Source organism: Salmo salar, chromosome 21 (genome assembly GCF_965601325.2).
Source record: "Salmo salar chromosome 21, fSalSal1, whole genome shotgun sequence".
In the NCBI taxonomy this organism is placed as follows: Eukaryota; Metazoa; Chordata; class Actinopteri; order Salmoniformes; family Salmonidae; genus Salmo; species Salmo salar.
Window position 1 is genome coordinate 48,735,977 of NC_138311.1, and position 12,344 is coordinate 48,748,320.

The 12,344-nt window shown below is 39.8% G+C and overlaps 1 protein-coding gene across 1 annotated transcript in view; it reads left to right on the forward strand.

Moving 5' to 3' along the window:
• LOC106582433 (contactin-associated protein-like 5) overlaps nucleotides 1-11,256 on the forward strand; it is a 171,789-nt gene extending 160,533 nt beyond the window's left edge. The window contains exons 18-24 of the mRNA XM_082967219.1: nucleotides 808-1,047; nucleotides 2,166-2,390; nucleotides 4,190-4,323; nucleotides 7,070-7,157; nucleotides 7,777-7,980; nucleotides 8,357-8,416; nucleotides 9,070-11,256. Coding sequence (XP_082823345.1) covers nucleotides 808-1,047; nucleotides 2,166-2,390; nucleotides 4,190-4,323; nucleotides 7,070-7,157; nucleotides 7,777-7,980; nucleotides 8,357-8,416; nucleotides 9,070-9,311 — 1,193 coding nt within the window. The 3' untranslated portion in view covers nucleotides 9,312-11,256. The remainder of the gene's footprint in view (nucleotides 1-807; nucleotides 1,048-2,165; nucleotides 2,391-4,189; nucleotides 4,324-7,069; nucleotides 7,158-7,776; nucleotides 7,981-8,356; nucleotides 8,417-9,069) is intronic.
• Nucleotides 11,257-12,344: the final 1,088 nt, after the last annotated feature.

The following is a 12,344-nucleotide window of genomic DNA, read 5'->3' on the forward strand; positions in this document are numbered from 1 at the left end:
TGTTTGTGGGTAGGACTGGCCTGGTCTCATATCCTTTGTCTCAGTCTCAACAGCCAGCTGTGTATTGGTAGGGATGGTCTCATAGCCTTAGTCTCACGCTCAACAGCCAGCTGTTTGTGGGTAGGACTGTCCTAGCCTTTGTCTCAGTCTCAACAGCCAGCTGTTTGTGGGTATGGCTGGCCTTAATAATATAATATAACCCCTCTTAGGAAATCATTTATTTCACTACGCAGACTTTAACAGTGGCCTTTCCCCTGACAAGTTCCACCAGAGATATACTATTGTCTCGGTACAGTTGCTATCTCAGGATTTATGATAGCCTCAAATAGACAATAGGTCACAGTATGAATGATCATATTCATTATGATTATTTCACAGTCACTTTCTGCTTATACCAAGGCATTACACACATGAATGGGTTTCCTATAAGACATTACCTATAAGCTTTCCCTGAGATTAAACCTTTGGTTGGCCATAAATCTTGATTTGTCATTCAGGCGCTTTACTGTTTCTTCTGCTTATAATGTTTGCAAAGGTCTGCCCAACACTTCATCCTAATAGCTATTCTTCCATATTTGCATATAGTTAGTCTTAATGAGCTCCAAAGTTGTTATTATATATCACAACTAGACTACAAATGTGTTATAACATTGTTATAGGCATTATGAACTAGTTATAACTAACCTGTGGTCCCTCCAGGGGGAACAGCAGCTAGTACTCAGTGGAATATGATGCATTATATACTAATTGTGTTATAACACTGTAATAAACATATGAACTAGTTAGAACCTGTCGTCCCTCCTCCAGGGGGAACAGCGGCCAGGCAGAGGGGCTTCTTGGGTTGCATCAGAACTCTGACTATAAACGGTGTGACCTTTAACCTGGAGGAGCGGGCTAAGATGACCCCGGGGGTGAGCGCTGGCTGCCCCGGCCACTGCAGTGGCCCCAGCAGTCTCTGCCACAACAGCGGGAGGTGCATTGAGAAGAACAGCGGCTACGTCTGTGACTGCTCTCAGTCTGCCTACGGGGGGCCCTCCTGCAAGGAAGGTGTGTGATGATATGCCCCCAAGAACTAGATGTAAATGGGTTCACTCATGATATTGTTGTTTGATGAATTATTGAATGGAAAAAACACTTGACACAATGATTAAGACATAAGAAAAAGCTTACATTTCCAAATGAAGAAGAATCATGTATCTAATGTAGTTGGTACTTGGTACTCGCCCCCAGGTCCTTGTCATACTTCATGTATTATACAGTAGAATGATGACATTCATATGCAACCGGTACTGTACAGCTCTCCACTCCCCTGCCAAAAAGTGTTGGGTCTTTTTTTTTTTTTACCTTGTCAGTTTTTGAGCCCTCCCAATCTAGAACAAAAAGTGCAACTCTTGAGCAAAAAGCTTTGTGTATCCACCGCCACATGTGTGGGATTCTTGAATATGGTTCTTAGCTTCTTTTTCACTGAACCACTGGATATACTTGTACCTGAGCCACTTGCAAGTTAAGGAAATTCTTGCCTTCAATCATTCTTAAGAAAAAAAGCAATATTGACCTATCTTAACCCTTTTCTGTAGATGCCCCTTTATTTCCAGCATCTGCTCTGTGTGGGTAGAGAGCCTTCAATTCTTTATTCTCTTTCCGCTAAGTCATGATGACTTATTATGAAACTAAGTTATAAAAACATAAAACTCGCTGAGAATGTGCTTAGACTGCTCTATAATTATGCAATATATATATTTCCCATTAATAATTTTGAGGAGAACGGGGAAAAGAAAATAACAGAATGCTTTGAGGGGTATTCACTTTGCTCTTGAAGTGGTGTTGAGATCAGTGGCTTTCAGAGTGTAGATTGTGCTCCATCTGAAAAAGAGATCAAATCTAGGCCATTATCATGGAGCAGACACGTCCTTGACAAAGGGTGGTCTGTTTCTTATAGGATGTACATTTTGTTCTATTTTGTCCAATGAAATTGACAGAACGTGCATTCATCAAGAATGTTTGCAAAAATATTTTAAAAATGTTTCTTCTGACTGTTGTTTTGGTTTAGCTAAAAACAGCTACAATTTGATTGACATTATTTGCTCTCAACAATTTATCTTTTGAATTCAGTGTATTACAGTATGTCTGTCCAAATGATCCATCCTCTCTCCCTGTCCATACAGAGGTGTCTGTGTTATTTAACAGAGAGTCGTCAGTGACCTACACCTTCCAGGAGCCTTTCTCTGTGATGCAGAACAGGAGCTTTCAGGCCTCCAGTGTCTACAGAGAGAACAGCAGGGCCAGAGAGAACATGGCTTTCATCTTCATGACCACACAGAGCCCTGCCATGCTGCTCACTGTCAGCACTTTCAGCCAGCAGTACATAGCAGTCATCCTGGCACGCAACGGTAGGGACACCTCTACTACTCATTTGTCAGTTGTACAAATCATTTAATTTCTGAGGTGTCCATTTACACCTCATTGCATTTGGTAATATGAGTGAAATTCAATATGCTTCAAACATATTTCCCGATTTGTATTTGGACTCTGACGGGAAGAAGTTGGGACTCCACCAAGGCTTTAGTGAAGGATGTTATAATGACTCCATTAGCTGGCAGAGGGCAACTCTAAATTCAGAATGTAATCTCATTATATGGAAGAGAGTGCTAACTATTGCGTATTATTTACTCCAGCTGAGTGTTCTCTCCCATTGTACCGCACAGCAAAGAGCTGAAAGAACCACGTTGCCTTGCACAACTTTCAACACAAAAAATGCAATTCGTTTCATAGAAAGATGGATTTATAATCACTTGACAAGTATGGAACAAGTAATGTGTCATGTTTACAATATTTCCATCCGTCACATAACAGACAGGAATAAAAAAAATGAATTTAACCTTGACAGATCCAAGTTCAGTGTCGCGTCTAAGCCTATTCAGCCGCATCCATAACGAAGCCTTGATCACGCACCTTAACCTCTAATCTGACAGTCTTCCAAGTTGTACAGAAAGCCCATCAGCATCGTGTTGAGTGACGCCCTGTGTTTCTTTAAGTCTTTGCTCTTTTGTTCAATCGGAGCGCGTGGATGAATCATGCCTTTGTAAATATGGGAGGATCAGGAGGACACTTCATCCACAGTAATCTCGGGCACCCGGGCCACTGTCAGGGGGTTCTCAAACACAACATAAATCCCTTCACCAACCGAGCTGGAATTGTAATATTGACCCAACTTCACTTGATAATGCAAAGCTCTCTGCCTCTCTGATCTAGTGTGGTATGTGTGTGGGAGGAACATTTGGTGCATATTGACATATTCAACACAGGGCAAAGAGCTTACGCTGCTCCAGGATACATATTTATGTCTAAAGAGGTAACTGTGGGGGCTTCAATAGAGAAGTCGATTAATAAATAAACTGCCAACACTCTCCATTGTATTTCAGTCATAATGCTATTTTTGTTTATAAGGTTATCTTAATTCCAAACTAATTTCTATTGATTGATATGAATTTAAAATAAATGTTCGAAGGAGAGGTGAGCCACCTCATGAGATAAGTTTAGCTATTTAAATATTATTCTCAAGCCTCCAGCTTGGGACAATCTCATCGGCACAGCTCATGGAAAATGGCTGTATTCAAAGAAACAAGGCATTATTGTTTACAAATCACCATGAGGGCAATTGATGGTTATTTCAAAATATGTTTTCATGTTGGTGCATACTTTAGCCCAAATGGTAACTGGAGATATTTGAACAGTCCTCACATTGTGTAACGGTTTTCATCAGAAGGAGTGGAACAAAGCTCAGCGTGGTACGTGTTCATGATTATATTTATCAAAAACACTCAAACAAAAATAACAAAAACGAAAAGCCAACAGTTCCGTCAGGTACACTATACAAAACAGAAAACAGCTACCCACAAACACAGGTGGGAAAAGGCTTCCTAAGTATGATTCCCAATGAGAGACAACAATAGACAGTGCCTCTGATTGGAAACCATACTCGGCCAAGACAAAGAAATAGATAGCATAGAATGCCCATCCCAAATCACACCCTGACCTAACCAAACAGAGAAAAACGGCTCTCTCAGGTCAGGTGTGTGACACATTGACTTCAATGGATGACTTTAACAAGTCCAATAGTCAACAACTTAATGTAGGTTTAAGATCTTTCAGTGCATAGTTTTCACCCAGTTTGTGTTGTGGTCTACAGGGAGTCTACAGATCTGGTACCATCTCCATGTGGACAGGAGGCCAGATGTGTTCAGCCCCAGGCCTACAAGCCTGGCAGACGGACGCCTCCACCGTATCAGAATCCATCGTGAGGGGAAAGACGTCTACCTACAGGTGAGCAATGGATACATTTACAAAAGGTGTAGATCCTGTGCATTGTAATTCCATCACTACATATGGGCATGTCAATCCTCATTAATAACCCCCATAAATATTTCTCTAATGGATTATTAGCATATGATCTCAGTGATCATTGTCCCAGAGTATGTGTTAGAGCAGGGGTACTCGATTATTACCCTTTGAGGTCCGTATCCTGCTGGTTTTCTGTTCTACCAGATAATTAATTGCACCCACCTAGTGTTCCCGGTCTAAACCAGTCCCTGATTAGCAACAATGAAAAAAACTCAGTGGAACTAGCTTCGAGGTCCAGAGTTGAGTTTGAGGGTATTAGAGATACAAAACAGCAAAATACTGATCATCGTTTATTTAAGAAGAGACATTTTAAAAAGGTTTCTCCTGAAGGGTTTTTAAATTACATGTTCTACTCTGATTTAGCCACTATCTCCTGTATTCCTGACCCTGAAAAATGTTGCCTCCATATATATTGCTTTAGCAGATAAACACGCCCCTTTAAAAAAATTCAGAGTCAAAGATAGATCCAACCCTTGGTTTTCTTCGGTGCTATCTGAGCTCATTCAAATGAGATAATCAGGCCTGGGCCAAAGCAAGGAAAACTGAGTCTGTAGTAGACTCTCAATCTTTCAGACAATTGAGAAACATATGTACTATCTTGATGAAGAAAGCTAAATCAAGCCACCGTTTTAGCTCTATCTCTGACTCTGCTGGTGATTCTTCTACATTTTGGAAAACAGTAAATGCGCTGAATTGCATAAATTAATCTTCTTCCCTGCTTAAGCAAGTTCTCTCTGACTCTGGCATCATAACGGAGAAGAATGGGATAAGTGATGTTTTTAGTCATAAATTTATCTCGGCAGGCTTTTTATTTGAGAGAAACTTTGGTTTAATTGACCCTGGACAGTCAATTGACTGCTCTTCTATCTGCCAGCCTCTAGCTGACTCGACGGTTAAACCATCAACTTCTTGTGAATCTTTGTTTTCATTTCAACAATTTACTTTTTGTGAATTATTAATTGGGGCTGACATGCTTGATCCATTTTTGCTGCGGCTCTCTGCCCCCCGATTGCTCAATCATTAACCCATATGTTTAACCTGACAATTATATCTAGTACTATCTCCAAGGTTTAGAAGACGGCCCATGTACTGCCCCTTCAGAAAGGTGACCTTTGTGACCTAATTAATTATTGCCCTATTTCTAAACTTAGCTAAAATATTATAATCCTTGATTCATTCTCAGCTAAGATCTTACTTATCTTTGAAATGCATTTAAACTGTACATCAGTCGGGTTTTAGACCAGGTCATATCTCTATGCATCCCTAGTTATAAATTATGTGGTTAACTTTATGGATAAAAGGCAACATTGTGCTGCCCTTCTTCATGGACCTGTCAAATGCTTTCGATACTGTTGATCACTCACTACTAATTCAGAAGCATTCCTTAATTGGCCTAGACCAGGCTGCATGTAAATGGTATAAAAATTACTTGACAAATAGAACTCATTGTGTATCTACTGATGATGTTAAATCAGATTTACTGGATATTTCGAAAGGTGTCCCGCAGGGGTCAATTCTAGGTCCTGTACTTTTTACTGTTTACATTAACAATATCAACTGTAAAAAATGTGTCTGTAAAATTTTTAAACTGCACTTGTATGCTGATGATTCTGTTGTGTATGCTATTGCCCCCACAGTTGACCTGCTTTATCTGAACTACAGTCTGCCTTCATTGTATTACAGAAACACTCTGTTGACCTGAAATTATTACTGAATGCAGGTTATACTAAGTATTTTTATGTTCTCTAAAGCACATAAAAATAACTCATGATTTAAGCATATGTACTTTGTAAAGTTGTATTTTAAAAAGCATATTGATGAGTTAGGACGCTGAGAATTAAATTGTGCTTCTATGGAAATAGGTCCTGCTGCTCGCTAAATAGTAGAAAGCAGATTATTCAGTCGACATGGCAACATCATCTATGGCGACATCATCTGCCACTTCATTAAAGTATTGAGATGCCGTTTATCATAGTGCACTGCGCTTTATTATGGGCAACAATTGTGGTACTCATCACTGTATTCTCTACCAGAAAGTTGGTTGGCCCTCTTTGATGTCACGTAGGTTGATACATTGCTCTGTTTTCATTTATAAATCTCTTTTACAAAAAACTGTACCTTCTGTTACATCTTTACAAAACTTTAGACATACAAGTTACCACACCTGGTCTCAGGGATGGTTAACTCTGGAAATTCCTTTGGTCTCTACTGAGACAGGTAAATCCAGCCTTTAGGTTTTTTTGCACCTTATTTGTGGAACAAACTTCAAAATGTTCTTAAATGTGATGTTCTGGTGCCTCTAGGTCAATTCAGAAAGCTGATTGAGGACCTTATTACTGATCAATGTGTTTGTTTTTTATGACTGAGTTTTTCTTTCTGCTTGCATTTTTGTATTTATATTTTGATATGTGTATTTTCTGTCATCTATGTCATTCAGGGCTCATCTGTAAAATTGACTTGGTCTCAATATGACTCCCTGATAAATAAAGTTTAAATAAAAACATTTAACAAATGTATACCGCTATGAAAGTGCATTGGTACTACAGTAAACGGCAGCCATTTAGATGAAAGAATATCATAATAAATCCATAATGTATTGAAACGTAAAATGGATTTGTAGTTCCTGTAATCCTCATTTATTATTTGATTATTTTTCACTTTCCCCCAGATCGACCAGGACATCCACAGGAAGTACACCCTGTCATCTGATGCAGAGTTGATCTTAATCAGATCCTTGACTTTGGGCATAGTCGTTGGTAAGCCTTCCAATGAAATTATACTGCCATGCAGGGAGCTATTTTGAATAATGGAACGTGGAGGACCGTTTAGTGGAACCATACTATGATACTGGAGAAGTTTAGGTTTTTCACATGTACTGTTTTTGACTTAATGTTCAAATGCTCATACCAATTTCCCAAAATGTTCATACCCTGTCTCAGAACAGCTTTTGTAATCCCAGACTTGCAGATTTAAAGATTTGACCATCATTGCTGAAGGATGATTATTTTTATATCCCTCACTGCTGTTGCCATAGAAACATGTATATTTAATTCAGGAGGGAAATAATGGTGAATCTAATAAAGGCTGAATAAAGATGAATTAATGGGACCTAAAATGGTGCTGTCTGAAAGCACAGAAATATGTTAAACAATAACCTAAACAGAAAGCAAACTCTCTCACCTCCTCTCCCTCCCTTTCCCCCTCTAATGAAGATCTATTAAAAATGCCCTGCGTACATATCTTCCCCAATGACTAATTTGTACATCATGAAGTATGTTTTGTTTGTTTTAGTTTTCAAGAGGCCCATTCTCTTGTGGATCACCTTCCAGTGGGAGACTGCTGCTATAATGCTTCAATGTTAATTCTGTATAACAGGAGGTGAGAATTTTGATGAGGAAGTGATGCAGGCAGGATCTAAGGGCTTCATTGGCTGCCTGTCATCCGTCCAGTTCAATCACATGGCTCCACTGAAGGCAGCGCTACTGAACCGTGGCAGCTCATTGGTCAGTGTACGGGGTCACCTGGTGGAGTCTAACTGTGGGTCTCCGGCTGACTCAACAACCTCACACCCACTCTCAGGTAAGTGCTGCTGTTGTAAAACACAGTCTCCACTCAGCTAACTGGATAAAATAAGTAAATGAGTTCCTTTACTCTGCCATAGCTATTCAGCTTTCACAGCGGAAGCCATTTGGAGCTGTGTGGAATCGATTGTAGATGTTCCCAGTCTCGCCTCCGGCCTAAAGCATCATTATTACATTTCAGATGAATCAGGAACGAGTCGACAATGAGCTGATGCCTGCCAGCCTGATGGAACTTTTGTTTTTCATTGTTTACGCAGTTAAACAAATAAGTTATCTTCTGCCACATACACCCTGTTGGGGAACATCCATTTTGCTGCACAGCTCGTTCACTCATTACTGAAAGTTAAAATGAATGGGCCTTTCTTCCCTGCCAGATCAAGCTGCGAAAGCAAACAAAGATAATGTCAACCGGCATGACTCGGCAGTCATAGGAGGTTTGTTTCTCTATTTTATCTTAATTTATTGATTTGGTGTTAATATGAAATGAGTCCCAGATGTCACTTTGTTTCACTGTCTTTCTTTCGTTCTCTCTTTCTTCCTCTCTCTCTCACTCTCTTACCTCACAATGGCTGTCCCTCTGAAGTTTTTTGTGGATGGGGTTCCTGATTGTTAAAGCTGCAATATGTCACTTTTTGGGCGACCCAACCAAATGCACAAATGTGTGTTTATAGATCTATCATTCTCATTGAAAGCAAGTCTAAGAGGTGGTAGATATGTTCTATGTGCACTATTTCTATGCTTCCCATTCTTACGTTTCGTTTTTGCATCTTTTACTTCCAGTTTTGTACACCAGCTTCAAACAGCTGAAAATACAATCTTTTTGGTTATGGAAAATATATTTCACAGCAGTGTAGATGGTACAATGATGATACACTATAATTGCTTGTTTTGTCACATATACTGTACTGAAATTAAGCGGACTATTATAATTTTAGCAACCAGATAATGGTGCAGTGATTTTTGCATAGTGCATCTTTAAGTCCAGGATAACTTATTTCTAATAAATTGAAACGTACCATGAAATGAGTCATGACCCCAGCCCCCCTCAGATGTTATAACTAAAATGGCTGCCCTTGCTCCCCCGCAGGTGTGGTGTCAGCAGTAGTCTTCATCACTCTGTGTGTAGTGGCGGTGATGACCCGTTTCCTGTACCAGCACCGGCAGGCCCAGAGAGACGCAAGCATCAAGGAGAAGGAGCACCAAACCAACCTGGAAATAGCCTGCCGGAGAGAAGCAGCCTACCAGACAGAACCAGCCTACCGGACAGAGTCCCACCTCCATGACAGTCATAGCTCCACCCTCAGGGACAACAGGGAGTACTACATCTGACCACAGTGTCCAGCCAAGCCTTCTAGCCATCGCCGCTTACCTCTCTTCTGTTTTGTCTAGCTGTCTGCACAGGAGGAGGCAGCCTTTTCCTCCCTCCTCTGGGGTAGAAATTAAGAATTCCTTCTCCTTTAGGGAACTGTGGGAATATCCTGCTGGGGAATTTCTTCCCGTTTCTGTGTAGATACTCCGTAGGACGGGACTTGAAACTGCAAATATGTTGACCGGCCGGCTCACAAATGGTGGTGATGGGACAGGAAAACAGTGCCATAAGAGATTGAAGCATATGGATATGGTGCAATGGATTTATCCAATGACAGAAATACAAAGAGCCTGGAAAGGTTAGAATAGTCAATGTTATGGGAAAAGTGGGCAATTTTATGGGAAGAGTGGGCAATGTTATGGGAAGAGTGGGCAATGTTATGGGAAGAGTGGGCAATGTTATGGGAAAAGTGGGCAATGTTATGGGAAAAGTGGGCAATGTTATGGGAAGAGTGGGCAATGTTATGGGAAAAGTGGGCAATGTTATGGGAAGAGTGGGCAATGTTATGGGAAGAGTGGGCAATGTTATGGGAAAAGTGGGCAATGTTATGGGAAAAAGGCACAATGGTGTAGATGGCCAAGATTAAACTATCCCACTGTCGTGTGGGGAAGAAATCTCCTGACGCACAGAATCTACACACAGATGCACTTACTCCATTTCAAATACTTAAGAAAAGGACGAGAAGTTCAACAGCTTTCACATCTGTGCCATTGATGTAATACAGAGGGTCAATACAGAGTGGCTTGCCTTCAGAGGACTGGGAGACTATTCAGCCACCATGTTGATGGTAATTACAGTACCGCGGTGCAGTGCTCTGGGAATGGTTGAAAAGGCTCAATGCAAAGGCCATCTTAGATAACATAATATTAAATAACACATTGGCGTAAGACAAGTATTGTTTTACTGATCTTGATAATGCAGTGATTAATTAAGATTCAATTAAATACAAAAAGTTTGATATTCAAATTTCATTAAATCCCTAAATAAAGCCATTTAAAAATGACATCAATACAAGAGACAGGTGCCTGGACCGGTTACCTACATTATTCTTTGAAAGTTCAATTGAAAAGCATTGTTCTTTCTGCCCAATGTTCTTGAGGTTTCTAAGCTGTAGGCTAGGCTGCTTTGTATTGCTGCAAGGAAGGGAATGTAAAAAGAACCCAGCTGACTGGAACATCTGCTAGCTGTCCCCTAGCAAGAGAACCAACCCATCACATCCCACTCAAGTGGCTGCCGGCCAAGGGTTAGAAGAGTCTTCAAAGAGCTGCCATATACAAAGCTTTAGTTGTCCCTCATTTTCTCATAAGCTCTTTGTCTTTTCTTTGTATTTTTCATTGTTTCGTTTTGATTGTTTCCTCAAGCAACCATTTGTTCTGTCACACCTTTGATCCTGGTCATGCATTGGTGACCATTTTATATCTTATTTCTTATTTGAAGTTTGTAATTCATTGCTTTTGTACTGATTGTCAACAATATCCCTGTGTTAGATCTACATTATAAGGTGATTAGTATTTACTAGTATTGGATGATGAATGTGGATGCTTAGCTTAGTTTTATTTTCCACCTAAAATAAAGAGGGAAAGTATCATCAGTGAAAAATAACACAGTTTGACAGTTTGGAAACAATAAAAACAGAGATTGAAAATTCATACGTAAAACTCTTTCATGAGCAACAATTCATACACACACAGTCACAAAATAATAAGATTGGCTGAGGTATTGCCTGAACTTTTTTCTTTCAAATTAAAGTGTCCTTGAAAGCAAGTTATAATTAACCTCTGAGACTCCTATTTGTACTTGTTGATATTGTGATTACTTTGAGGGCCAATTTTGTATGGCTATAATTGTACAGGTATATTATGAATATATGTTTAATAAAACCAAACATTCTTTTTAAAAACATAATGATATTTTCCAGATGTTTCGTGCTGCATAACCTCTATCACAACCATTCTCTTTCTTCCGTTCACATACATTTTGGGGGTTTTGAATACGGTATGTGTGTTTGCGTTTGTTTGTACATGTGTGTATAAGCATGTACAGACCAAGGATGGGTGGTGCTGTGTATTCTGATGAAGTAGAAACATTCATTACGTGGTGTAAAACTGCGTCCCGTCTTCCTCCAAACGTTGTTATGGTAAATAGGGTACAAAATTGAATCTGATCTAATTCAATCACAAAGCCAAAACATTAAATTGCTTCGATGTCAGAACTGTAGTTGTGGAACATTTTATTGTGTCTCTTTTTTTTTGGCCACATTTATATATTTTTCTGTGATTTCTTTGTTGGGGGGTGGGGGGGGGGGGGTTAAAGGTACAATCTACACATATAATTTAATACTCAGTTAATATATCGTATTTACCTGTGGGATGCCACTCCAAAACAAAATAAAACATTTAGAAAAAAAGTACAAAAATACAAAGTATTGATCATTATGATCATATTAAAGAGTTAGAAAAGTAATAATACATTTAGTATGTAAAGGAAAATAAACTAAAATAAGAGAGCCAACCACCTAGCCCATTACCACAACCCCACCCATCCCATTACCCCAACCCCACCCATCACATTACCCCAACCACACCCATCCCATTACCCCAACCCCACCGATCCCATTACCTCAACCCCACCCATCCAACATGTGAATATCTACATTCATGCACTTCGAAATGAATTTTGTAACTCAGTCCCAGAAATATGCAACTGCAGGACACTCCCACATCATAAGAAGGAATGTGCCTACTTGATTTAGGGGACACAGTTGCCAGTTAGGAGTTGGGGCCAATTGTATCGTAAAACGTTTCCTTGGTGTTATATACAGTCTGTGAACAAACTTAAAATGTATAGCTTGATGATTCGGATTACGGGAGGCCAAGGTAATATTTTTCCATATACTGCTCCAGTTAATTAAAGGGTTTTTCAGATTAATTTAGATCTGTGGACCATACTTTTTTAAAACTTCTTCAGGATGGGTGGGTCCCCCATGGGACGGT